The following is a 23,938-nucleotide window of genomic DNA, read 5'->3' as shown; positions in this document are numbered from 1 at the left end:
TCCCCTCACAGGCTTCTCGTCCTTCAATCCTGGAAGGTTGGCCTCATCTTGGAAGAGCGGCTTTCGTTTGGGGCTCTGGACACTGGCGATGAGGATACTGTCAAAACTAAATTCTAATCGGATGAGTCCCTAGACCGTCGCACCCCCTCCGCACTACAGCAGCTCGACCAGAAGGTGGCAGTGTTGAGTTGGAGTGGGTCAGTCAGTTCACAAACTCAGCATTGAGTAAGTGCCGACTGTGTGCAAAGCTCTGGCTAGGCTGTGGCTCTCTCCTCAGCAGCTGGCAGAAAACTGTTACCATTTTATAGAAAGGAAACGAAAGCCTGGAGGGAGGGTTCAAACTCGTAATTCAGTGCTTTGTGCTTTGTCTAACTCCGGGGGGTGTCGTAGTGCAAATGGAATTCCTCAGCCTCGCTGTGCCACTGGCCTGCGCTATCTCCCGTGGCCGCACGGTGCTGATGCAGAGGGGCTCGGGAGCTGGGCGCGGGCTCGCGCGCCGGCTGTGGACACCGGAGCACGGGAGTGCGCGTGCGCAAGTGTGCACACCTGGGCCCGGAGGCCAGGCTGGAAGGGGGTCACTCAGAGAAGGATCAACTATGTGGCCACAGAGAGGCCAGGCCAGAGAGAGTCCACAACAAGTGGTAGAGATTTGTGGGGGACTGGAAGGTCCGGCTGTCTGCCTCTCAGTCTCCCAGCACCCCCTGCCTGTCCCATGCCTGCCTCCTTGCATGCCAGCCCCCCAACCACCCCCCAGCTTGTGTATCTGGTCCCTGGAAGGAGCAGTGAAGTCAGAAAAATCCACTGAGGGCTCTGAGCCCCTCCTTTATCTGCCTGCCCCAATGGATAGTAACCTTGCTCTGTGCATACTTACACAACCCATGTATAAAATTTTCCCAAGAATGTGTCTCAAAATCACATGCCTGTGATTGCAGAATACTCAGGTCGAGCATTACCCCAAGGGCCACGCCCTTGCCAGCGGCAGTTACTCAGATAACAAGTCAGCCGGACTGTGACTTCCTCAGCTGGGGACAGCAGAGGCGGAGCTCACACCAGACCTTTTGTGAGTTACTGTGAGCCAGGCACTGAACTAGTTCCAGGGCAACAATGAAGCCTGTCTCTATCCATGGGACTCAGCTTAGTTGCTTGCAGAAGTCTCTTTAGAAACTTCTGTTTGGTGCAAGCAAACTGAGATGACAAGAACAAGGATAAAGCAGCGTTACTGGGAGCCAGACCGCAGAGGGCTGAGGAGCAGAAACCAGCAAGAAGACAGCCAGAGCCGAGTCCAAAGGAGCGGGTGCCAGGGGCCAGACACTAGGGAACGGCAGGGGTCCCCTTTCCGGAGCTCGCCTATCCCTTATCACAGAGCATCCTGCTTGGGTAAAATGTCAGGTGAGGGGAAGAGGCCAGGGCGGTGCTTAATCTCAACTCCGAAGAGCCTCCAAGAACCAGACTGTGTGGGATGACCTTCACCAGGTGGAGAGGAGTTTGGCTTTTCATTTCTGGGGTGTTGGAGGCAGGGATCACAGGGGAGGAGACGCTCACTGACGTGAAGGCAACCCCCTGCGGCCCAGGGGCAGCCTTCCGGCCGGTTGTTCACAGAAAAGGGACAGTCTCCCTGTTTTAGACGATCAACCTTCCTGAAGTTTAATAACAAGAGGCCTGTATGGGAGCTGTCTCCTGGTGACAGATGGGTTGGCAGGGACAGGCTGAGGATGTGTCCTGCTGGCAGCTGGAGACAGATAGCTAATGGAGCAGATAGGGGAGAAAGGCAGTAAAAATGTTAAATATTATTAAACATCCATGGGACCACGTGGCTGAACTTGGCTCAGACCTACCAAAGCAATCTCTCTCCAGATTCCAGGCTACGGGTACCTGCCAATGCCCTGAGGAACCTTCCAGAAGGGCTACCTGCCAGGACAGAGGTTCTCAGGGGAATGCGGGCCTGAGTTTTGGGGGACAGGGGCCCAGCAATGTGCTGGGGGAGACTTGGGCCAGGGAGTGGAAGGAGCAGCGGCCCTGGAGTCAGGCTGACTGAAAGCTTAGTATAAACTCTTGTTATCTGTAAGCTATTGGTACCTTGCAACTGTTGGGGTTTGTAATGCCATCATTTCAATGGTACAACTTGCCCAGGTAAAAAAGAAGAAGGAAAAAGGAAACAAAAAGATGAGCTGTCTCCGTGTTTAGCAATATTTACAGTTGCTCGTTACCACGTTTCACAGCTCGCCATCAGCTCTGGTGCCTTACAGCTCACCCAGCAACATTCAAGTGCCCGCCGACTCTGCAGAGGACCCAGAGGGGCGCGGCCCTGGGCACGCCAGGCTCAGCAGTAGGACCCAGGGGGCGGGCTGAGCGCCCACGCAGGCTCTCACATGCCCCAAGCCCCCCTTGGGCTCCCTGAGTCAGCACCCTGCGGAGGCCCGGGGGCCCGTACTCACTTAGCAAGCTGCCCGGTGGCTTTTATGTAGCCAGTCCTTCGGCAGGACTAAGTGGCCAGGTCAGAGTCTAGGAGTGACAACTGGTAGGCAGGACAGCAGACTCTGCCCCCTTCCCAGGCTGCGCCACCTCGGGGTCCTTCTGGAGCCCCGTCTCCCTCCCTGGTGCCCACCACCAGTGGCACAGCACTGGGCACGGGTGGAGAGTTCGCACGTCAGCCAAGAAGCCGTGTGGGAAAAGGGGAAGAGAAGCACACGTGCAGAGGGTGGAGGCCCTGGGGAGCCCCAGAGGGGCCTCTTCTCTGTCCTCTGCAAGTCCGTCCCACCCCCAGAAGAAGAGCATACCACCAGAGGAGAATGGAGGAGCTGTGTCCGCTCACCTGCACACAGTGGGAGGGGAGGGGATTCCCAGCCACCTGGACCTGCTTTTGGGGGTGCAAGGTGGGGGTGCACCGGGGTTTCTTGAGTATTGCAGCAAGACTGTTTTCTGTCTGTTGCACCGCAAGTAGCGTCAACTTGTAGCTGAGGCTGGGAACCTAACAACAGTTTATAGGCTACTCTGGAAAATGCAAACAAAGTTCCCAGCAGCCAACATAAAAACCCGTTAGAACGCAATCTGTACCTGCACTTTAAAGGCCCTCTGAGAAAGCAGGAAGTGGTGACTAACGCGGTGAGGTCACCAGAGCAGACCAGGCACCCACAGTTCAGGGAACTGCCCGGGGCAGCGTGCTGCTTCTCACGGGCAGAGGCCGGGCTCCGCTCGGCCCTCCCACTGGGCCTGCGGGCCGGCTGTTTACAACAGCCTTCCTGTCTGGAAGCGGCGGGCCACTTGGTTGGTATCAGGGCTGCTTTGCAGCTGTCTGGGGAGGCCCATCCCAGGACACCCTGGGAACATGTTCCCCTGTGAGAGTCCCCGTGCCTGTCTTTGCGTCGAGATGACGGTGTCTGTGGTCAACATATCTAAGTGCCTTCATGGCTTCAGTCCCTGACACTTGGAGTGTTTGGGTTTTTGAAACCCCCAACTCCATATTCTCTCTGTCCTGGCTCCCGGGGACATTGCCCAGAGTGCAGCAGGCTGACCGGCCTCCCGGCCGCGCTTACCACCCCTGGCCCTCACAGAGCACTGCTGGCCAGACTCTGGGCACCGCTCCTGGCCACAGGCTGGCCGGCAGGAAACTGGTGTTTGCCCAACGTTGACTGTGCCAGTCACGGTCACGCACATTATTCTATTTAGTCCTTACAGCAACCCAAGCGGTAGATGTCAGGAAATTCATTGTGTAGATTAAGGGAACCGAAGTACAGACAGGTGAAATAACTTAAGCAAATGAGAGCAGGAGTTTCATTCCAGGTCTTCCTGACTCTCAGCCCCAAGCTTCTAGTCAACGGGTTTCCATTGACTAGAATAAATAGAATAAATAAAACAGAAAAACTGCACACGGGGTCGAGCTCCAGGGCTGGTCGGCAAATAGTCGCCAGCTGAGAGCCCAGGGATGTGCTCTCCTAGGACAGATCAGTGCCAGAAGGACTGGGGGAGGGGTGAGAGATGCCTTGAGCACCCCAAGGGGGTGGCAAGAGTGACTTGCAACTCCGTTCCCCCAGGCTCCCCACCCCGGTCCTCAGCTGCTTCTCCAGGGTGGCACCAGCTGAGCGCCAGAGCTAGGAGAGGACCGGGCAGATGCTGCTACAGGGGCTCAGCAGGGCTGTGGGCCCAGGTGCTGTGTGGTAGCAGCTCTGCACCCCTGGGGGAGGCCTTGCCGGAGGGTGGGGATGGAGCGGGCACACCAGGGCTTGTCAACCCGGAGGGAGGACCCAGGGGCATGTCACTGGTCTCTCTTTCCCTTTCCTTGGGTTAAGGATATCTGCGAGCCCAGCTTGTATTATTTTCTTCTTCTCTCTCTCTCATGAGGCATAAATGTTTTTCCATGTTGCTATCTAATCAGTATAATTGCCATTTTAATGGTTGCATAGTTCAAATTCCAAAAATGGACCACTCTGTCTATCTAATGCCTCCAAGGAAGAACCTAGAAATCTAAACTAAGGAAATAAGTTTTTAAAGTGAAGAAAAAATACATGAGGATGTTTATTGCAAAAGTATTTATAGTAGCAAAAAATAAAAAATATCAACCCAAATCTGGAAACAATGTTAATGTCTTGGGAGGAGGAGATGGTTGAGTAAATCAGAACTCAATGCAATTATGCAGCCATTAAGATGATAATTGCAAAGACAATGCAACATTCGGGGTGGGGGGAAATTATGCCTAATGGGAAAAAAAGCACAAAGTAAAATTATATCTATGTGTGTTTAGCATGATGTAAAACAAAGGGTGACCTGGGCAAAGGGAAATAAAAACGTATGTGAGGTTGGTTGGTTACTGAGGAATTCCTCAGAAAATGTGCTTTGCTGCTGACACGCTGTTCTTAACAATGAATAAAAACATGTTCAGAGATAAAGTCCATTCCACAGACGCGTGCAGGTAACCAGACTTCCCAGGGGTTAGAGACAGGAGCTCTTGCTTCTCTTTTCTGCTCCGCCTCCGGGGGGGGGGGGGGAGGACTGTGCCCCAGACAAAGCTGGACGAGCTGTCCCTGGGCAGCTGGGCCTCTTCTGCTGGCGGTGGGAGCTGCTCAGGCAGTCGGGGGCTGCCATGGGGCTTGTCTCACGGTCCTGGCACCTCCCAGGTCCGTTCGGCGCTGCACAGACATTGGGTGGTAAGCAGCAAGCAGTGAGCACTTTTTCACTTTCCTGATCATCCCACCGACTTCTGGAGCCGCCATCCTGCCCTCTCGCCTGGCCTGCGGCGCCCACGGCCCAGCCTCCCGTTCTCCCTGCGGGTGAGGCGCCTGCTGGCTCGGAGGCCCCTTTGTTGAGGGTGGCACAGCCTCCCGGCCCAGCGGGCAGCCTCCCCTCTCCTTAGTGAGCCCCCCATTCCTGGAGGCCACCGGGAGAGAGGGGCCAGGGCGGCTGGCCTGGCTGCCCTCCGAGCAGTGCTGCTGAGCCCTGGGGACTCGGGGGAGCGGGACAGAGGGGGGCGGGGTGGGGGGGAAACAGGGGCTCGGGCAGGATGAACTGGGTCTCTCTGGTCATCGCCAAAGGGGTCTCTGCCTTTTCTGCTGCCCAAGAGATGATGTGCTGGTCATGGCATCGGTGCCAGTTCTCCCATGCACACACCAATGGGGGCATGACCCTCTGGCATCTGGAAAGAGGGGGAGGGCGAATCCTCCCAGAGCCTGACTGGGGCTCTGGGTGCAGAGACTTTCAGCACATGGAAGGCTCTCTCATCTGTGCTCCCAGTCTGAGGCAATGTCCAGGGCAGGTGGGCGACCCCCACCTGCAGCCTGCGCCCCCTTACTGTACCTGTCAGCTCATGAGAGAGCTGGGGGACCCAGGGACAGGATGCTTGCTGTCTCCAAACCAGCCCAGTCTTGCTCCCACTTGCTCCCAGTGTGCTCTCTGTTCAGGAATTTTGCCTGCAGGCCAGCTGAAACGGACTCTACTGTCGCCTCTCCTGCTCCCATGAGCACTGTTGGGCCAAATCTAATTCCTCCTCCACCCACCAGCCTGGACAGAAAAAATCAGGTCCTCCTCAGCCTTTGTTCAGATTCAACCCCTCGGCCCCCCGCCCCCGTCAGCCCAGTCTCTCAGTCATGTTCCCAGTGGTCTGGTTGTGGGTCCTTGACCGCCCAGCCCGTCCCCTTCCTGCCGATGCGCCTGGTGTGGAGTTGACACATCCAAAGACCCGCCACAGCTCCTGGGGCAGTCCCCCGTGCCCCCAGTCCAGGAGCTACCCCCCAGCACTGCGGCCCTGTTCTCCAGAAGCACTTGGCGCTTCCCATCCATCTCACACCCTGTCTTCCCGAAGCCTGGGACGCACAGGGCTGCAATGATCAGGTCCATGTCGGCAGAGAAACTGGGGCCACGCACGCCCTGCAGACACAGTCAGGGGCTTCCAGTAACCGATCCCGAGAGCCGGGGCGCCGGCGGGGCTGCCTCCTGGGGCCTCAGCAGTGCCCGCCACGCAGAAGCCGGCTCGTTAGGGGCTGAGGCCAGGGCCAGCAGGTCCCTCTGTGGTTGGACCAGTGCTGGGTGAATGTGCCAGTGTATGCCAGCCGTGTGCAGCTGGCACTGCCTGCTGGAGCCTGCAGCTCCCGACAGGTGGCCCAGACCCGTCCCCACACTCAGGGCTCAAGCCCAGGCAGTCCGTCCGGCCTGTGGCTGGCGTGTCCCTGCAGAGAAGGGCCCTCAGAGGCTTACAAATCCTGGGAACAGAGCTCCAGGCAGCCGGGCCAGCACCTCGTTAGGGGGCCCAAAGCAGGGAGTGGGCATGTCAGGAACAATGTTGTTTATTTTTCTATTTTTAAACAAGTCTGAGGTCTCTGGGGGCACAAATGAAGTTATCAGAAAAGACATGAGTGGAATAAAGCCTCAAGCCAGCAGGCTGAGAAGGGCCCTTGGGACCAGGACTCCTGAAAATCTGAGATGGGGCTTGTTTATCTTGTACTCGGAGGCGCAGGACCGAGGCCGGGGAGGGCATGCCTGTGCCAGAGCCCTCTGCTGCCGGCCCCTCCTTGCCGCTGGGGAAGTCGGGCAGGGGCAGGACTTTTTAAATGTGTTGTCTGCAGGGAGAAGGCTCCACCTTTGGAGAGAAGCCCGAATTCACTTCTCGCCTCCAGCACATGGACGGTTTTCCTGGCAGAACCAGGGCGCCCAGGGCCCCAGCCAGAGCCTCGGGTTCCTCATCGGTAGGGGCCGACCATTCTTGCCTCGCCTCCCAGGAACTTCCACAAGGAGAAGCGACGGACTGATGTGAGCTCCAGGGGCTGGGGGGATCGATTGATCCTTCTGAGCCTGAAAAGGGGGCTTGTCATCCCTGTCTTCGAGGTGCGGGAGCCGAGCCTCTGGGGAGTTAGGGACCCGCCTGCCCGCACGCATGGCGTCCAGACTTAGGCCCATCTGGTCACGAAGCCCACCCGCCTGCCACTCGCCAAACTGCCTCTCAAGTGCTCCAAGGAAGGATTATACATCCTGCTCTTGGGAGCTTGGAGAGAACTCATGAATCATTCGCAGAACCAATTAGAGGCCTGAGTGGGTTTGGCTGAGGGAAAAATACCTCCCAAGAAGCGAGAAAATGTGTGGTAAGAAGCTCTGACCGCGGGACATACGGACGGCAGAGTTGGTTGGATTCTGGTCCTGGCGCTTACTAGCTGGTGACCGTGGACAGCTTGCTGAGATACCCCAAATTTCCCCTCTTTGAAAAGCAGACAACAGATAGCTACTTCCCAGGGTCGACGAGAGGGTGGCACTTGTCAGGTGGCAGGGAACATTCAAGCTCTGTACCAACGCAAACAAAACCCTCTCCAGTTCTGTGACAGATGCACTGAACTATCCACTTGAGCAAGTTACAACCCAGCAAAGAGTGGGAGTCCTACACACCCCCCTTCCAGGGAGCACCACCCTGAGGTGGCAGCAGGTACAGAATCCCCCTCAAGGATGCTTGGGGGAGACGGCTGCCCTTGACCATCCCTGCAGGTCAAGAGGTTCGGGGGAACCCTCACCCATCCCAGTTTAGGGTTGTGGGTCTTCCGTGCCTCGCCCTGGTCCAGATGGGACGTGGAGGCCAGTGAGAAGGAAGGAGTTAGCCAAGGCACTAGGAAAGCTTAAACAAGAACCTGGCCTCTCCCCCGCTGGCCAGACTTTCCTAGCTACCTTCTTGGCACATGCCCCTTGGAAGATGAGGAAACTGAGGCCCGGGGAGAGCAGGGGGGTACCCAGGCTCCTAGCCTCTGTGTCTTGTCTGCTGTGGGAGGCCAGGGCCTGTCTCTGCTGCTCACCGCTTAGCCCAGAGCAGTGACTGCGTCCCACTTCACCGAGCTTTTTCTGAAACCAACCACTTCTTAATTCTTTGGCTGAATGTCTAAATAAGGATTTTTGCCAATTCCAAGCCCTGCTAACTGATGAAGTTGTCAGGAAAAGATCTAATGATGCTTGAAAATGCAGGGCGGGAGCCAGCTGCCAGATTGCCCTCCCCACTCTGGCTCTGCAAGGGGATGGACCCCACCCCCAGGCTGGGAGGTGCTGAGGTTGAGACTCATGCCTTTCATCAGCCACGTGACAGTGGAGAGTTACTTAACCCCTTTGATCCTCCACTTCCCAGCTGTTAACGGGTCTCGGAACCCTCACTTGGAGGATTAAGTGAGCGCAGTGTCCGGCACAGAACGGCTTTCAGGGCAGCCTGGGAGGGTGGGAGGGTGTCCGCTGGACCCCGATGGCCACGCCCCCAGCCCTGAGTGAGCGGGAACTGAGGTCACCAGCTCCATCTGAGGAGGCGCTGGGTGTCTGATCCCGGTATTTCTCCCGGGAGAGGGGTGCTGGGAAAGCCAGTGTGCATCTCTCCAGTGGATGAAAGGCTGAGGTCACCCAGCCCTGGGAGGAGGCCTCGACGTGGGAGCCTGGGAGGCTGGCGGCCCGTCCCCTCTTCTCTCCTCTCTCAGGAGAATGTTTGTTCACTCGGGAGTCTGGGCGCTGAAGTTGGGGCCGGTCTGGGGACTTGGGAGCCAGCCGATTCCCAGGCCTGCCGCAGCAGCCCGAGGGGCTAGGCTTGCCGGAGATGGGGGGCCCTGCCAACGTGAAGCAGGCCGCAGCACAGCTCCCCACGCCCCGGCACACGGACCTGCGGGCGGGTCCTACAGCTCAGGCCAGACTCTGCGGGCGTCTCCCCCTCTTCCCTCCCCCTGCCACACATGTGCACACAGGTACACCTGTAGATATACACATACATATGCACATATGTACACACAGGTCGCCTGCTGGGTGCCCTTGAGTTCATTTGCCCAAAAATTGGGAGAAGAACAAACACGTGTTCTTGCAGTTGTCCGATTTCCTAGAGCTTGTTACCACTTGCGGACTTTCCTTCTCTGTGGGGTGGGGGGTGCCGCTGTGCCGATGCACCTGCTGTGAGCGCCCAGAGCGACTGAGCTGGGCAGGGGCTGGCCATCCCGGGCCCAGGCTGCCGGCAGTGGGCCTTCGGGTGGGGGACAGAACTGTCCTGACCATCCAGTCTGCTGCTCTTCCCAGCAAGCCCGGGAGGATATCTTAGGTGAGCAGTGGCCTAAATACAACATGAGGATTATCCCATGTCCAGCTGTCACGGCCTGCACTGCGGTGATTAAAGATCCCACCCTGGGCTGCTACTCAATGCTCCACTCTGCCCTCTGGCCGAAGGTGGAGGATGGTCTCAGCCCCTGGGAGCCGGGAGGCACATTTAGCAGCAGGTGCCAGGACCTCACCTCAAAGTACCCTCAGAACATGGGGGAGCCCAGAAACGGAGCATGGAAGAAGCCTCAGCTCAGCCTCTGGAGGTCCTGAGACCCTGTTTCCTGCCCGTCCGTGGGGTTGACCCCAAGAAGACCCCAGAGTCAGGTCCTGCCTGCCCTCCCATCAGTCTCCCAGCGGTGCTGCCTCCACGCCACAGGGGCTCAGAGGCCCAAGCCTCTCGAATCCCTTCCAGCCCAGCGTCTGCAAGACCAAGCAGGGTGGTCATTTAGAGCAGCAGAGTTTCCACTGGGTGAAGCACTTAACCCCCCTCACCCTCTCCTTCCCCAGCAGGTACCTCAGCCAGTGAGGCCGTGGATGCAGGTACCTGTGGAGAGCTGGGAACTGGTGCTGTGCCCACTCTGGCCCAGCCACAGACAATAGTGCAGGGTCCTTCTGGGGCCTCAGAGACCTGTGCTACCCCAGACATGCCACTCTGCGTGAAGTGGGGAGCAGATGTTGACAGGGATGGCCGTGAGGCCTTGAGCTGGGTCTTTCCACAAGGATGGGGTTCGCTGGGTAGCCCGGTGAGTCTTTCTGGGCCCCATGTTTGGCACTGGAGTCAAGAAGATGAGCTGTCACTTACAGGTGGAATACAAAAGAGTGAGGCATGGGAAAGAGAAAGCCGAACCAAAGCAAACCCTCAGAATCTGACTGCAGGCCTGAGGCCACAAGAAGGGGTGTGGGGAGCGGAGGAGCTGTGTGGTGGGCTGTGGTGGAGGGTTTGGTATTGCTGAGGGGTGTGGAGTGGCAATGTCCACTTGAGGAGGTGTGGACCTGTAGTCCTTAAACATGTACAGAGCTGGTACCTCACTAAAAATAAATTGTTAAGAAGAGTAAAATCAAAACCAAAAACCCGAGCTTTGCAAAGGCCTGGGGTTTGTGATTCTGAGTAAAGGCCCAAGACCTCCCTCAGTGCACAAACACAGTCAAGACTTAATGGCCACACAGAGGGCGAATGGATGAGAACCCCTGTTTGCCAGGTCGCCTCCACAAATGTCCCCTTTAAAAAAATGGTTTATTTTCTTACATCGTTGCTCACTTTTGGACAGCATTTGATCTCCCTCGGGTGATCTCCCCATCGTTCTCCCACTACCACGCACTGCCCGTGAGTCATCACCAGAGCCCTGATGCTCTTCCCTCCAGTTCTAGCCCCTCCCCACCCCTCCCCTGCTCTCTGCCTCAGATGTAGGGGCAGCTTGCAGGTCTCTCATCTCTGGGACTTTCTCTCAGGCAGTGAAATCAATGGACAAGAGTCCAGGAGCCCTGAGGAGGGGGTGCTGTGGGACGGGACAGTGCTGGGGGCAGCTGCTGTCTGGTGGAGGCTGTGAGACAGCAGCGTGAGGACAGGGTGGTTTTGAAATGTCCCACTGAACATCAGCTAGGTGCTCCTGGGTCAGGTGACAGCTGGAGCCCATCATGGTTTCCGCTCCCTCTGACGCGTACTAACACTAACATAGACCGCTTTAGCAGGACAAGGGACAAAGCCAGAGCAGGCGCCAGGGGCGCAGTGGCCGTGACACACACAGGGGAAGCCGAGGACCCGGTGGCTGCTGTTCTGCAGCCCAGAGTCCTCTAGAGGACTCGAAACTGAGCTACCTGGTCCCACAGCTCAACTGAAAGGAGGATTGACTGACCCAAAGTGCAGAAAGGCAGGTGGGGGTTCTAAGAAGGAACACACCGAGCCCCAGCCTCTCCCCGGCTTCTACAGAAGATTGGAGGGTGGTTGTCTGGGCAGAGGATAACAGAAGGTTTTTGCACTGGGGCTTCAGACATACGGAGAATAGAGAGTCAATCAATGTACGTGACTGAACTCTGCGACCCTCCCGCCCTCATTTCTGACTAACTCTAGGGCACTGGCAGCCAGAGCTGGCTCCTGCTTCTCTAGGAAGTCCTCGAGAATTGGCCCCTGGCTCACTCTCCAGGGAAGCTCCCAGTCCATAAACCCCACCCAGACTCTGGCTTTGACACGGGATTTTTAGCAACCAGCCCTGACTATTGATGACGAGCAGGCGATTACCAACCCTGTGAGGAAGATGCCACACGACAGAGAGCCAAACAAACAAGTGGGGAAAAGCATGTTGGAGAGGAGAACAGGGAAGACACTGTGCCCGGGAAGACAGAGAGGATGCTGTTTCCAAAAGGGAATAAAGAGTAAACAAAAATGAACTCTTTGAAGTTAACAGCATGATGGCGGCAGTGAAAAACAGAATTCGAGTTGAAGAAGTTGAAGAAAACTCTCAGCAAGAAAAGCAAAAAGGTGAAGTCCATACCAGAAACATGAAGAAACAACCCAAGATATACAACATCCCAGATTCCAGAAAGGGAACAAAGAAAACGAGGGATTACCCAAGAAAATAATGTATGGTCCATTGCTCAGTCCCTCTACTGAAGGGCTCTTCTGTGTGCCTGGTGCGCAAGGAAAAGGACCCACATCAACTCACATCGATGGAACTCAGGATGCTGGAATCAGAGTATGCAAGTTTCCAGAAAGAAAGGAAAAAACCCTCACAAGCAAACACTCAGGGAACGGAGTTTCACCATGGTGAAGCTAACATCCGATAGTGGGGTTTTCCAAATTCAGAAGAAAAATGATATCCAAGCTATCATTCAATGCCATCTAAACTCTTAATCAAGAGTGAGCAGAGAATCTCAATGACACTTTCAGATATGTAAATGTCAAAACATACATCCTTTACCAGGAAGCTACTAGAGGATCTGCTCCATCAAAGCAAGGGAGAAAATGAAAAGAACAGAACACAGGGAAAATGGAAGATCCAAGGACAAAGAGTGTGGATGGCAGTTCCAGGGTGACAGTGTGTGCCAGGCTCAGAGGCAGTCCAGCTGCCGGAAGCCTCCAAGAGAAATCTGGCCGAGAAAATGTGGGGTGTACTAAGCACCTCACTACCGAGAGCCTTGGAGGAGGCTTAGATGATTGGCAGAGGTTTGGTGTTGACTTAACGATAAGCACAAAGAACATTAAGTAAAAACAATGATTACATCCAGGAAAGACACCACCCCCAAAATGTACCAAAAGAGAACAGTAACCACAGTGTATTTCATAGCTCAGTTCTGAGTGTTGTGCATCATCATGGTGTAAGCACCGGAGAGTGATCTAACTGAACGGTTATATAACAGTCCTTGGAGGACAGGGAGATGGACATGGGACGGGGAAGATGGACATGGGACGGGGAAGATGGACATGGGACGGGGAAGATGGACATGAGACGGGGAAAGAGTTAAATAAAGAAAAGCTGAGCCACCCCGAAGGGACACCAAGTGTGAGCTTCAGGTGTGCAGAGGCAAACCCCAAGCATCAGGTAAGAGCTGAAGTGGCTGACCCCAGAGAGGGGCGCGGGATTGGGGGGTCGCTCTGCTAGGGTAGCCTGATTCTTGGCATGTATCCATCTTCTTGATCTAAAAACTACCCCCAAAATTAAAAATAATAATAAAAAAAAAGCACACTTCCACCCCTTCTCCTTCAACTCTGTTCCACCCTGCTGATTTCTCAAGAGACTGAATAACTGTCAGGACTTTTTATTGTGAAATCTTTGGGAGTGAGTCCCTTGAAAGCTATTCTGAGCAGAGAGCCCAAGCCAATAAGTAGACCTCAGAAAGGCTCAGAAAAACCGGGGATAGACAGAGAGCAAGATGAAACTCAGGAGCACAGGCTTCCCAACTTCTTCGCACGTTTACAGCACAGATGCTCAGATAAATGTGGCAGAGAGCAGGACCTCGCACTCACCATCCATCTGCAGGAGGTTCAAAGAGGGCAAGAGGGTGGGGAAAGGTCCAGTGTGCAAGCTTCCACCAGGCCGGTCCTGAGACCCCAAGACCTTCCCTCACCGGCTACCTCTACCATCCCAGACTAGAAACTAGAAACTGGCCACAGACGCTACTGTTCATTCATGTTTATGGAAAGCAAGATCGTTATTTACAAGCACAGACACACTGAGCTAGTTCACTTTTAAAGACACCAAATAGAGCAGCAAACACAAAGAAAACAGAAATTTCTGAGCAAAAAAAAAAAAAAAGGACCACAGACAGGCCCAGCAAGGCATTCTGTCATCAGACTTTCCCGGGGACCTTCTGGGGGCTCCAATGGGCAGACCCTTCCCAAATCAACCAACCCACTTTTCACATGAGTGAACACAAGTTAAGAAAACAGAACTTTCTTCCCAGACCACTCAAGCCCCTGAGCCAAGTTACAGCAGTGCCCGCTGCTCCCTGGGGCCCAATTCTCAAAGCTTTTTCCAAAGACGTGTTCTGGGCAGTGTGACTCACGCGGCGACATACTGGAGCTGCTGAGGGCACTCGGACACTCGGCCTTCACCTCCCAGGGGCCTGACTGGTCTTCTCGGGACGCAAGCTCTCCGCTCCGCACAGGGCTCGACAGACACCAGGAGCAGCGTCAGTGTGACTTATAAGTCCCCAAAGGCCAGTCTGAGGCTCGGGGACCACCAGTGATAAAGTCCCTGACATCCAGGAACAAGGGGGGAGGAACAGGGACAAAAAGGGACGTGGGTGGAAAGAGCTGCTCTTCCTTCTGGGAGTAGGGCCGGCTTGCGTTTTTGTTCTAAAACGAACATTGGGGAGAAAACGAAATGATGGTGATTATGGGTGACATTTTTTTTTAATGCCCTTACTTGGCAAAATTGAAAAGTTGGAGTCTCTAGTCCTTCCTCCAAAAGAAATTGGGGGGCGGGATTTTATTGGACTATGGGAAGTCCAAAGTCGGGGATACAAGACAACAGAGAGAACAAGGCCAAGTGTGGCCAACCACAGCCGGGTGTCATTTGAGGTCTATGCTGCCTGGGGAGCCTCACCCTCACGCACTTCTGTGCACAGCCCATGACCAAAAAGTGCTCCCGTCTTTTCAAGAAATCTGGGTGCCGGGACAGGGCCTCTGTCTCCCAGCACCTGAAGGTGGCTCTTCTAGCCACAGAGGGACAGGCTGCACCCCCAAACCCCCCCACCAGCATCTTTGGCTGGATTTAAATGCTCCCTTCCCCACCCCTCCTCTCCCCCCCAGTCCCTTGTCCGTTAAGTGCTCCCCGAGGATCACCGGTCAGCAAGTCACCCCAGCTCCTCCACTCCTGCTCTGCGTTCCCTCGTTCCCTAGTGCGGCAAGGCTCGGCGCCCTCAGTTCATGAGTGGGGTGCTGCGGCTCAGAGCCAGTTGGAAAGGTGAAAAGAAACCAAAAACATTGTTTTAAGAAAGCCACATACAAAAAAGTCAATGTGATCCCAAGAAACATTTATATTTCTGCATAGGGGGAAAAAAATCTGGAAGGCATAAGGCAGAACGGTCCTGGCCGTCCCCAGAGGTGGGCTACCAGATGGTTTTTATCAGCGTTACTGTCTTGCTGCTTCTCTGTGTTTTCCAGTGTTGCTACAATGGTGGTTGCAAGCTAGATGAAAACCGTGCCCATTAGAGGGATGCAGCAAGACAAGCCCATGAATCTTGCTCCAGGCCCTGTTTAGTTTCCAGCCAGGAATCAATGAACAAGCCGCCTCAGGCTCCCAGCCCTGCCCTGCGGGCGTGGCCTGCCGCCGCCCAGGTGTGGTCCCTCATCCTTGGGCCCAGCAGTGCACAGACCCCAGGCCCCCACCCACCCCTGCCTCCACCCCTGTCGGTCGGTTGGTCGTTGCCAGTCTGCCCCTCCTCCATCCTCAGGTCTGACTGCCCCCAGCCCCTACCCAACAAGACACCCTCACCCCACCCCCATGAAGAGAGGGGTGGGCCGGAGGAGGACAATGCCTCACCCCTGCACGGTCTGTTACAGGGCGCTGCGGTACCGTCTGTTTCACAGATAGGAAATGAACGCAGAGCCGGGAGATGTGTCATCATGGAGAGTGATGGAGCTGGGCTTGGTCTCGGTTCTCGCGATCTTACTCCAGTGCCAGCCTGCCCACCCTCACATCTCCTCCCCCAGATGCCAGGCCAAGTGCCAGGGCCACCAGCCACCACAGGGTGGCATGCTCCCTGGTGCCCCCAGGCACCCTGCAGCTCCAGGCCCCTGCCAGCACCAGCCCAGCCCAGAGAAGCCCATGAGAAGTGGAAGGCAGGGCCTGGGGCCAGGGTCCTCCTGCCACCACCTGGCCCCCACTGGGAGAAGGTTGACCCCTCCCGTGTGTAAAGCTCCAGTGAGGAGTGTTTGCAATGACTAGACTGCATGGTCTGAGTCTCCTCCCAGGCTGGACACTCAGATGTTCTGGGTCTGACCAGTGGCGTGGGGGAGGCAGACGCCTCCAGCTGCCCCTCACCTAGGGTCCTGAGGGCCGAGGCTGGCCTTGAGAGAAGTCCCACCGGGGGTGGAGGCATGGTTCAGCTTGGGGGGTGGGGGGCTGGGGCATGTGTGTGTGCTGAGGGGATCCACACACATGTCATACTTGGGCACATTCACCTTGCTGAGGGCTGTCTCCTTGCCATCCCCCCCCCTCCACACCCCATCTCATCCCTTTGTTTTCTCCGCCTGCCTCTGTTTCAGCCCCTGGCACCTTCCCACTCCTGCCGGACACCCCCGCCCCGGCCCTGGCCCCATTCCAAGAGATGCCCACAGTTCTCGGAGCCCGTCTTGTTCCAGACAGGAATGAAGATGGCTTTCACTGCACACCGACAAATTCAGACCATTATTCCACTGAGATCCAGATAAACCGGGAAGCCTGACACAGCCATGATTTGCTAACCTGACAGCGCCTCTCTATGCGCGGCCCACATTTTAATTAAAAATCTCAGGAGTGACTGGGAGTTCTTCTATTGTGCACCTCTGGGCTCTTCCAGACTTCTTGGGGGAGGGGCAGGATCTGTGCTCAATAAGGGCACAGGCTCAGAGAGGGTCCTGAAAGCACGGGGGTGGAGGTGTTCCCCCAAGCACAACTCCGGGGTGCAAGGAGCCCTGAGGAGCCAGTGCAAACTCCCTGTCACCCCCCACCTCAGCAGGTGAGGAAATGGGGGCCCAGAGTGATTTGCGCAAGGACTTCTTCATTGCAAGGGCAGTGTGTGTGTGTGTGTGTGTGTGTGTGTGTGTGTGCGTGCGTGCGCGCGTGTTGTGTGTGTCCTGGGCATGTGGTTATAGGGTTCAACACCAAAAAAATGGGAAAATTCAGAAGGGGGATATGAGCATTCAACTCTTATCGAACAGGCGCACTCAGGGAGGGTTGACGGGGGAGAGAAGAGGAAGCTTGGGGGTCCTCTCTCGTCCTCACTCCTGCAGGCAGGTTGGCAGGGCTGTCCCCATGCTTCAAGTCTTACTCCTGATTTCTCGGGGCAGAGCCTGAGAAAAGTCTCCATCCTTCTAGAAAAGCCCTAGCCTGCAGAGGTATCCTGAGCAGAAAAAAAAGACTGAGGAGGGGGCCTGGCAGATGGCCAGCGTGGCAGCTAGGCTTCCCGAAGGCCTGAGTGCTCTTCCTACCAGCCTACTTCGGGGCACAAAAGCCAGCAAGGGGAGCTGGCCCGTGTAGGGTTGCTCGGTGGCTGATGGATTAGAGGGGTAGCGAGAAGCCTTGGGGCAGGCAGCATACCGGGATGAACAACAGGGCTGGCGAGAGGCTCCCGCTGAGGCCGCCACCTTCAACTACGAGAAATGAGCAAGTCGCAGCACCTCAGCATCTCACCTGAAAGGTAGTGACACTGTCACACCTGTCCTGCCTCTGCCATGTGAGGAGTGTCTGGAAGCCAGCACCCCCACACCTGGAGGCTCTCGAGCCCCTTGGTCAGCACCAAGTGCCCCTCTCAACCTTCAGCTGCTCGGCAGATCCCAGCAACCGGGCACCCGCCCCCTCCCCCATTCACCCACACAAAGCTTCGTGGACTCACCCTCAGGGCCGGCAGGGAGCTGACCTGGTCCATGGTCAGTGTGGCCTCCTTGTAGTATTTCCCAGGAGGACAGAGCTTCAGGAAGGTGTCATGGATGCTGAGGAGAGAGGTGTAATGGGCTGAAGGCTGGGAGGTGGGCAGGAAGTGCCTGTCCTGCCGGCTCTCTACGGAGGAAGGGGGCTCCGGATGGATGGACACAGAAAAGGCAGTTAGGCCTCATTCTCCCCTTCTAGAAACATCCCTGCACCGAGGCAGCCAGTGTGCCAGACACCGAGGGAGGTGCAGAGATGAACCAGGCATGAGGAGAAGCATGTGACCGTGCCCCCTGGCCTGGAACACGCTCTCTGAGTGTTAGTTCTAGACATCAGAGCTGAAGGACATCTGTCGCCATTCCATCCAGGCCTGCACTTAAAAATGGAGAAACCAGCAGGCCACTGTGGGAGCCAGGCTGCCTCAGGCCGTCAGCCCAGAGGAAAGGGGGCTCCCTGGGCGCCAGCCAGGGTTAGCATCCAGATGCCTGCAGCCAGAGCGCCCCACAGCCACGCAGGCCGGCAAGCCCATGCTCAGGCTGTGGGGCTGAGCTGTCTTCCTAACCTGCGACTGAGGGCTTTGTCTACAGGCCCCACCCTGGTCTGGGGCATTTTGTTTGAGCGACAGGCAGAGAGCAAGAGGGCTGTGTGACTGCCGAGAGAAGGGCAGCCTGCCTCAGACCAGAGCCAACGAGCCTACCACTGCCACTCTGACCACCTACCCCCCCCCCTCCCGGGCCCAGCTCCCTATTCACTCACAACCTCTTGGGTCTGAAGGACCAGTGACAGCAGAGGAGAGAAGTCATGGTGACTGGACACCCAGGGGGTCTGGGATCCCGCAGGGCTGGGGGACCTCCCTTCGCTCCTGAGCCTCAGTTTCACCGTCTCAGAAATGGGCACCCATGATGCTGCTTCTGGAGCTGGATTGTGGTGTGAGTTCAATGGGAATGCAGAGAGGTAACAACAGCATCTGGAGCCAAAGTTCAAGGCCTAACCCTGCCCTTGGTGGCTCGGAGACCTTGCGCAGATTCTGCCTCCCCAGAGCCTCCGTCTCCTCTTCCCTACAACGGGACTAATAAATCTCCCTCACAAAGACACCAGGAGTAAATGAGAGGATCTGTGTCTGCCAGCATCTGCCTGGCACACAGTGCTTGCAGCTCTGGGGCCTCAGAGGCCGTCCTGTCCACCTCCTGCTGGGCTGCGCTTGCGCCCTCTGTCCAGACCTAAACTGATGGCGGGAGCCTTGGGACGTGGCCGACCTGTCCCCTCCTCACCACGACAGCCCTATGGCCCTGTGCGCCGTGAATACCTCGCCAGTCACTCCTCCTGCCTCTCGCCCTTCCCCAGCCAACCACCAGCCTCGGCTGAGCAGTGGACAAGCAGATGATCGAACTAGTTTACACTCAGGAGTGAGACCAAAGGCCTCAGGGTCAGTGCAGTTTGTGGGTGCTGCCTCAGAGGAATCTCTAATTGGGGGGGTTCAGGGACATGTGACTAAGTGCAGAAGTTGAAGGGTGATTTTACAAGTACAGACTTGGGATAGAGGAGGTGACACACCCAGGGCCCAACTCCGGGGGATCTCAGAGCACCACCAGCTCCCCATCTGGCCACTTTTCACAGCTGAGTGGAAAAATGTCCCTCAGGGCCCAGTCATGGGACAATGGACGGGAAGTCCACCGTGTGCGTGTGCCCACTAGCCTGTAACTCCACAGCCTGCCAGACCCTGCTCTGTGTCCTCCTGAGTCATCTCTACTGGCCGCCTCCCGGCACCACTGCCTCTGGCCCACGGAGGCCCACGGAGGCTGCAGGTGGTGAGAGAGGTTGGGCTTTCCCCTCGCCTCCCAAGCCCCCCACTCTCTCCCATCCCAGCAGGCACCGGGGTGTCCGTCCAGTGTCCCTCCTGTTGCAGACAGGTGGCCAGCTTCCACAGCACCCCCCCTCTCTCCACAGCGGGCCTCGGATCATACACGGCGCTGGCGAGTGCTGGGCTCTGGCCCAGCCTCTGCAGAGTGCTGCCAGCCTCCTGTCTGTGTGCTGCCACATCAGGGAGCCAGCCCCTGTCCGAGCTGTGTGACCCCAGGCGGCTGTCTGCCTGCTCTACGCAGGCAGATCTGGGCTTAAGACCTGACTTGGCCCCAGGGGAAGGTAACCCCCATCAGGGTGCCATGCTCCCTCATGACACAGGCCTGCAAAAGGGGCCTGGTGTGGCGGAAATTCCCGGGGCACGGACTGTGGCCACGCCAGGGGTCCTGACCAGAAGCTACTGTGACAAGCTCGGGAGGGAGTTAGAAAGCGGGGTGTGTAATGAGGGGGTACCACATTCTCCAGAAGAGTTCTGGTGGGGGCAGAGGGGACTTGACCCTGAAGGACAGCGGCGAGGACAGGAGCCATCATGTGAGCACAGGGGCTGTCCAGCAGCCCTCAGGGGAAGAGTGTCCCTGCCAGAATTGCTGGTATGAGTGATCCCAAGGATCCGCACCCAGATGAGGGTCTTGGCCCCACCCCCAGAGGACCCTGGGGGAGGGGTCTGCAGGGAGGGGACTGCAGGCCTGCAGGCCTTCCAGGCTGCCAAGTGGGTGGGCTGCCCACAGATGAATCGTGGCTGCATCTTCGCTGCCACAAAATGTTCTCCTCCTCTAAATATGGATCAGCCAGCTCTAAATGGAACTCTGAATTAATCACTAATGGACTCAAAAGTCAAAGCCATTTGAAAAACTCACACATTCTGCTGCCAGAAATCCAGCAGCGAAGCTGTGGCTGCCTTCCACACCTAGCCCAGCCTGGGGAGGGGCTGCCAGGGCCCCCGCAGGCCTTGGGGCAGGGAGGCGGCCAGGCCTGCCGCCCAAACCCTGCGGGACCTTGGGCCTGCCAGGCCCCTCCTGGGTCCCTGTTTCCCTCTAACTCAGTGACCATCAACTGGGTCCCATCTAAGAATCACGGGGAGAATTGGAAATGATCTACACCCACCCTGAGGTGCGGGTTCTGGGCTTGGGGGGGAGGAGGCCCAGGCCATAGGTTCTGTAAGTCCGTGTTTCGTTACATGGGCGGCACTGAGAACAAGGCTGCCTGCGAGCTGGATTCGCACCCTCTCATCCCGGCCTGGGGTCGGGGACCTCACCTCACCCCCTCTCCTCGGGGGCTACAGCCCTTTGCCGGGTGGCATCACCTGCAGGTGTTTTGTGAATGGCCCTATCTTTAGTCTGAAAATGTGGCTTTCAGTCCCACGATCTGTTATTTCCAAGCAGTGTGACCTTGGGCGAACCACTTCACGTCTCTGTGCCAGTGTCCCCATTGCGAAAAGGAAATAATGGCGCGAAAACGAGGCTGTGTGGTGCTGCTGTAGCTCCGACCGTCTGATTGTTCTCAGAACGACTCTGTGGGGCGAGCGCCGTTACCCCCACATCGCACTATTTTACAGGTGTGGACGGGGGCTCCTGAGGGTGCAGAACTGGTCACAGAGACAAATCTGAGCTGCGGACACTGACCTTTGGCTTTGGTGAGCCAAGGGGCAATCTCCCCCCGAGCTGATCTGCCAGTGCCCAGGGCACCAGGAGCTAATGTTCAGACAGAATGGTGAGACAGAGAGGGTAGCGGTCTCCATGGTGCCAAGAGGAAAGGCTGGGCCCTCCTGGACAAGGGCTAAGGGTGCAGCTTCAGGCCCCCACACCAGCCCCATTCCCAGCCCACACCCACAGCCATTCATGCTGGTCCGGACTGCTCAGGCTCAGTCAGACCAGGCTCCAGCCCTGGGGCCTGCGGAAGCCACATGCCCTTTCTTTGGGTCAGTTTCCAGCAGCAGGGCCTGCAGCTCCTGCTGCAAACAGAGCCCAGAAAGGCCTGCGTGTGAGCCCATGGAGACATCCAGGAGCCCGGGGCTCCTAGCAGAGTTCCTCCAGGGGTGAGGGGCTTGCCAGGAGCTGTGGCTGAACAAGCTCTGCTCTTTCAGAGACTGACAAGACGGGGAAAAAAAATGTAGAAATGTAGAAGGGACAGGCCCCTTCTCTGAGAGCCAAGCCCGGGAAGGGGACTCCAGACATGCGTAAACTTTAAGCGTGCGTGTGTGTGCGCGTGTGTGCGTGCTCATCGGTGGATAGGTGGAGGTACACACGTACCCGCAGGGCGCTGTGGGTGTGTACACACAGGCGGGCAAACTTCCAAGAGTGTAGCCCATTCACGCATTCCGTAGCGCTTCCCCCCATAGGAACATCTGTGCTGCTCTGGACATGTTTGGAGCTGTCATCTTGACTAGTTCTGCCTAAGGCCCTCGAGCTGTGCTTCATTCCTGTTTAGAGTCCACGAGCATCTCTTCTGTGGGTGGGCCGTAGCTCACGCCCCCAGCCCCCACCACGAACCTAAGTTGCCTGTGGTTTGCAGTGCTGCGCCTGACGCCACATGAAACACTGTGCACAAAGAGCCTGCCCACAGGGAGGCAAATCCACAGGAGAAGGAAGGTGCACATTGTCGACCTGGGAAGGTCGATGTAGGGAAGGGTTTCCTAGAAGACTAGATGGCTCTCTGCACGGAGGGGAGGCCCGGGAACAGGCGAGAGAGACATTTGCTTGTCACTTAGGACATTCGGCACTATGTTTTAGCCATTGGATGACCTATTACTTTGAAATGTTCATTTTTATTCAAGTGTTACTTTTTAGAAAATATCAATGGGGTTATATGGGTATTAAGAGGTGAGTCATTTGGAGTGTTGTCATAATTTTCTATATTAAAAAAAAATGAGTGAATAGTAATTTTCAAACGGTGTGGCGCCATCACTGCCTCTGGCCACCAGAGCCCCCGGGGCCCGCCATCTCTCTGAGGGTGAGGCTTGCAGCTAGGCATTGCCCTGCCCCAAAATAGGATGGGATGTAGGACTTCGAGGCCTGGCATGGTGGCTAGGGAGGGGAGCCCCAGCAGAGACGCTGCAGGGAGTGGTCCCAGGCCTGAGGGTCTAAAATGCTCTCCTGACCCCACCCCCACCCAGCATGTCCTGGTGAGCCCCTGGACTCCTGTGCCAAGTTCTCGTTGGCCCTGGCCAGGCCAAGCCCTCATACGCCTCACACCACTCACTCTCTCCATCCTCCCGGGAGGGGTTTCTTGAACAGTACTTTGGTCTGGAGCTTCCCAACTGGACAGAGCCCTCTTGAGGACAGGGCCTGTGCCCTACCCACTGTTATCCCCCCAGCGACTTCACATCCCCCCAGTGTCTGCCACATGCCAGGCACCAAAGAGAGGTTGGAGGAGGAGGGATGATGAGTCAGCCAGGGAACAGCCCACATGGGCCTCAGACCTGCCTTTAAGTTCACTCCTTCTCTTCCTCTCACCCCAGCGAGGTCCTGTCCACCTGCGTTATTCTACAGGAGCCCTGCCTTGGGTCCCACAGCTGCCTGAGGTTCACTCAACTCCGGTCAGGCTGGGAATCACGACCTCGAGCCCTCGGACTCAGCCCATCTGTGCCCATTGGTGTCCAGGGCCCTGTGACTCTGAGCAGGGACTGCGCTCAGTGGCCAGAGTGGGGCTGCACCAGGGAAGGACCCCAGCTCAGGGAAAGGAGGGGGCCCCTCTACTCACCACAGGATCTCGTTTCTGGTCAGGAAGGTCAGGGCCTACAAGAAACCACAAAGTGACCTGGCCACTCCATGCAGCCTCCTGGCCCCCAAGGAGTGGAGAGCTTGGGGACAGGCCAGGGAAAGCCCACGCTGTCTCCCCACAGCCAGGGAAATGAGGCCCCCCCAGGCCCTGACAGTTGCTGGTGGCCTGGGGAAGGGACATGCTGGCACAGAGCTGGAGAGGGGATCAGCGACAAGACCAAACCCTGGGCTCAGGAGCAAGAGGCAGAGCAGAGGAGTCTCAGAGGACTGGCCTGCACCCCAAGGATGCAGGTTTAGCAGAGACAGGGGCCTCAGGCAAGAGTTGTCCTACAACCCCACTGCCCCAGGAGACCCCCATCTCTGCCCAGAACCCTGGTCTGCCCACCTGGTATTCTTCCAGGTCCTCCCAGTGCATCTGGTGCCTCAGACACTGCCCCATGCCCACTCCACTCCTCTCTGCCAGCAGCAGAATCTCAGCCCAAGGGCTCACCAACTGGGGCCTGGTATGAGCAGCCAGGCGATCTGGTTGCCATGGTCACCTACATTCCACCTTCTGCCCATTCTCCCTGAGCTCCAGAGTGGGCAAAGAAACAGGTTCTTTTGGTTCCCAACACCAAAAGACATGACCCCCCACCCCACTGGACCCCCAAACAACAAAGAGAAAGGCAGCCAGCTGTGGAGTTGAGAGCAGACTGTTGGCTTAAGAGTCGCCCTCAGTTCCTGTCCCATCTGCCAGATGCTAACGAGACATGTGACCTTGGGTGACTC

General features: G+C 56.8%; 1 protein-coding gene across 1 annotated transcript in view; it reads right to left on the bottom strand.

The window, feature by feature from the left end:
- Positions 1-23,652, bottom strand: part of CIB4 (calcium and integrin binding family member 4) — a 38,179-nt gene extending 14,527 nt beyond the window's left edge. The window contains exons 1-3 of the mRNA XM_004686377.2: positions 23,556-23,652; positions 23,151-23,185; positions 17,560-17,656 (exon numbers count right to left, since the gene is read on the bottom strand). Of these exons, the coding sequence (XP_004686434.1) occupies positions 17,560-17,656; positions 23,151-23,185; positions 23,556-23,609 (186 nt within the window). The 5' untranslated portion in view covers positions 23,610-23,652. The remainder of the gene's footprint in view (positions 1-17,559; positions 17,657-23,150; positions 23,186-23,555) is intronic.
- Positions 23,653-23,938: the final 286 nt, after the last annotated feature.

The sequence above is a fragment of the Condylura cristata genome, unplaced genomic scaffold (assembly GCF_000260355.1).
Source record: "Condylura cristata isolate star-nosed mole 26May11 unplaced genomic scaffold, ConCri1.0 scaffold00020, whole genome shotgun sequence".
In the NCBI taxonomy this organism is placed as follows: domain Eukaryota; kingdom Metazoa; phylum Chordata; class Mammalia; order Eulipotyphla; family Talpidae; genus Condylura; species Condylura cristata.
This window is presented reverse-complemented; position numbering and strand designations above follow the sequence as displayed.